This window comes from Limulus polyphemus, unplaced genomic scaffold (assembly GCF_000517525.1).
Source record: "Limulus polyphemus unplaced genomic scaffold, Limulus_polyphemus-2.1.2 Scaffold480, whole genome shotgun sequence".
In the NCBI taxonomy this organism is placed as follows: Eukaryota; Metazoa; Arthropoda; class Merostomata; order Xiphosura; family Limulidae; genus Limulus; species Limulus polyphemus.
The window spans coordinates 543,784-547,701 of NW_013666090.1; the positions used below are offsets into that span (position 1 = coordinate 543,784).

General features: G+C 28.7%; 1 protein-coding gene across 1 annotated transcript in view; it reads left to right on the forward strand.

The window, feature by feature from the left end:
* LOC106458530 (multidrug resistance protein 1A-like) overlaps nucleotides 1-3,918 on the forward strand; it is a gene marked incomplete at its 3' end in the record, with an annotated part of 31,178 nt that overhangs the window by 18,601 nt on the left and 8,659 nt on the right. Inside the window, exon 7 of the mRNA XM_022384766.1 lies at nucleotides 1,669-1,793. Within this exon, the coding sequence (XP_022240474.1) occupies nucleotides 1,669-1,793 (125 nt within the window). The remainder of the gene's footprint in view (nucleotides 1-1,668; nucleotides 1,794-3,918) is intronic.

Below are 3,918 nucleotides of genomic sequence, written 5' to 3' on the forward strand. Positions count from 1 at the left end.
TTTACTTTATTTATTAATAGTTTAGTTTAGAGGATAGGATAGCCTAGATGAACCAATAGGTTCCCAAACATTATGTTATGTTATAATAATAAAAGAGCATGCCTGTATGTAACTACCATATCTCCAAGAGGAAAGATCCTAGAGATCTGAAACTTTGCAGGCATACTAAGAGGGTTTTGAGAGTGTGCACCTGGGTATTATTTTTTACATTTGACTCAAAAATATTTTGGCTAATTATTTGCTGTATAGTTTTGCCCTTAAGCCCCATAAATCTACTTCCTTAAGGTGTGGAGGTTTTCTGCAAAATACTGTTGAGAAAGAAAAAAATAGTCAAAATGTCTGCCAAAATTGGGAAAAAGTGGACATATTTTACAAAAAATGAACAAAATTCAATAGGGTATGGAGCCAAACATTTCTTAGCCAGTCAAAAACAACAGGAAGGGAAAAAAGACATCAGGATCCATGGAACAGACCCTCAGAATACTAGAAAAGGTTTATATAAATAAAGTTCAAGAAATGGCATCAAACAAAACAGTTAAGGAATTTTGGTGCATGAAAAAACAATAGAGTTGAATAATTTTAATTTTCCTTGCATTTGTACAATCTTCAGCCTGTTGGCCTTCGATTGTACATGAACATTAAGAAAATAGTCTATTTTACAAAAGTTGAATATGTAATTTTGTATTGTATTTTTTTAAATTCAGGAAATGGAATCAGCAATGGTGCTGGCCACAGGGCTGGCTAGGCCAAAAACTAGAAAATAAAGTTGAAATTATTTTCCATCTGTATTAGTGGAAAAAAGAAAATAAGAAAAAAATAGAATGTAAAAGTTAAAATTAATTTTGCATTCAGAAATTTTGAACTGAATTAAGTTTGGGAAAAGGCTGCAAACAAACTAGTGGATAAATATTGATGATTCTTCAATATGAGTTCAAACATAAATAAATAAAAAAGTGTAAAAAAGAGAAAAGTATTTGCTTTAAAAATAAGGCTTTAATAATTTATAAGTTTGGGAAATGGCATCAAACAAAACAGTTCAAGAATATTGGAGTATGAAAAATTCAAACACAATCATGGGAAGAAAATACAAATCTGAGAATTAAAAAAAATTGAACTGAGTTTGGGAAATGGCAACAAACAATGAGAAGAAACATATGAATCAGAGAATAATGGAGAATTTGTAGAATGAAAAGAATTCAAATACAAACACAGGGGAAAAAAACGAATCTGAGAAATTAAATTAAAACTATTTGCTTTTAAAAAGAGTTGAATTGAATTAAGTTTGGGAAATGGCAACAGACAAATCAATTAAAGAATTGTTGCATTGGGGTAGCTATAGAAGTAATTAAGATAATGGAGATGCTTGACTGGTACATTGAAGCCTCTGTAAGTCATGAGAAAACCTTACAATTCTGCAATAGAGTGTAGGTTTTTTATGCTAGTATAAAATAGATTTTTTGTATTAATAAATTGTTAGTATAATCAAGTTTTACAGTAGACTACCTGTACATCAAACCTGTTATATATAAAAAAACAAGTCCTTCCACTGCTGCACACAAGATTGAATTAGCTGTTTTATCAATGACCTTGTAAATATTTTTATATGCTTATCTTGAGTGACATATTTACAGTAATAATTGTTGATGTTTTGTACTTTGTCCCTCTCAGGTCCAAGCCACACTATCAGCAAATGAGTTAACAGCTTATGGGAGTGCTGGTGCTGTAGCTGAAGAAGTGTTATCATCAATAAGAACTGTAGTTGCATTTGGAGGAGAAAGAAAAGAGATTGAAAGGTGTGGTGACATAACAGTTGCAGTGTTTTTTTGTCAATATGTGTAATTTTTTAATAATCAGTTACATATCCAGTTACTTAATGCAGTGCTAGGTGCTGTAATTTGAAATGTATTTAGGCGTTTTTCATTTGAAAAAGGTTGAATAAAATGACTATTATTATGTTGAAGAATATCAAATGAATTAAACAAAGAAAGCCAAGTTATAGAATTACATATAATTTAAAGTACAAAATGTTTACTCAATGATCAGTGGAAAAGAAAACATCGTTGACATTTTAAAATTTACTCCAGAGCTAGAAATGATACTATGTTTATAGTATAATGATATATTTATAGTTATAAAACATTTAAAGATGTGAATATAATAATAAGAAACTACAAATAAAATAACTAACAATACATAAATTAAAAAAGATGCCTGTACACTTCAGGATTTCATTTAGGGCTAATTTATAATGACAGAAAGGCCTTTCAGAAAATCATAATGCATAAAATTAAATAGATATTGTCCCTACAAATTGATTGAAATTATGGTGATACTTTATCTCAGTTCTGAAGAAAATTATAGTTTTATTCTGAAAAATAGTGACTGTCATGGGTTTCGGTATCATGTTTTGCTTCTTTTTCTAAGGAACTTTGCTTATTTTCTGGGATATATTAATAAGAAAGTATAAGTGTTTTAACATAGTGTTTTGTACCAGAAGAAATTTCTGCTGAAGTAAATGAAATTTGTCAAAATAATTTGCGCAATGAAGCTGTTCTTGTAGTACAGTCTTATAAAAAGAATAAAAAACTTTTTTAGTGGTTGGTTTAATAGAGAGTGCACCAAAGATAAAAAAATTGTAGTGAAAGATTGTAGTATAAAAAGAAGAGGCTGTATGAAATGTAAACTAGAAACACATTTGTTTTTAAATAGATATAACTAAATTTCCTGAACATATTTTATAGATACCTTGCATGTTTCTCGGTGTTTGATTGGATATCTGACAAATGTGTTTAATACCTTATAATCACATAATCAGTGTTTTATCTTTGATTAATACTGAACTGTTGAAATGGTACGTGTAATCTTCAGTAATTCAAGGTGTGGGGAATTGTTTTATCAAATAAACTTTGGCCTTTGGCACAATATACTGTGGTATCTCTCACACACACTGTACTACCTGTAGATTTAAAAACTTCATTCAAGACTCTCACAAGTCAGACAACTTTTTATCTTACTAAATTATTGTACCTAAAATGAAAGAGACAAAAGTAAATATAGTATAGAAAAAAACAAAGTACCAAAGTCCTTTACAGTAATAAAAAATAAAACACCTAACAAAATGCAATACACCAAGACCAAACTTAAGTTTACGAAATGCATGAATGATTGTTATTTGCATGAATGGTTAAGATGGAAAAAAGAAATGGCACTCTTAGATAATTCAAAACCGAGCATAAAAATACAAATTTTCATTTAGCGTACAAAAAAAGAAAATTTCTACCTAAAAGTGGCAAACACAATAATCTGGGATCAATAAATTAATTCAAAAGAAAAAACCCAAATTATTTTCCAAAAAAATAACTAAGCATTTTGTACTACTTGATATAATGGCTTGCATGTCCAGAAAAGATTGACCTAGTTATGTCTTGGCTTTCCCAGACAAGCCAATCAAATTGAATGATTTAAATACATTGTTAATATGAGAGATATTGTACATTCACCTGAAAAAAGAATTTGTAAAATTGCTTTAAGTGACTTGAACAAGTAAGAAACAACTCTGCATTATTTGTCTTAATAGAAAATGTATATTGGCTCAATACACTATTAAGAGAAAGACTGAACTTTAACCATCTTGTAAATAAATCAGATCCAAACAGTGAAACTAAGTAATTATTTATTTACAAAATGTAGCTTAAACCTGTGAAATTATAAAGAAAATAATTTTAATTTTTTTTTGCAAGGAATGAATATTTTTAATTATACATTTAAAGGATTTTTTTCTACAAGCTTTGAACATTTGAGCTGTGAAGCTTTACACAGCTTTGTACAACAAATTATACTTAAATAGAAAAAGAAGAAACAATACGTAAAAAATTGCGTCATTTAATGTAACCAAAATACATGTTTTTTGTTAGATTG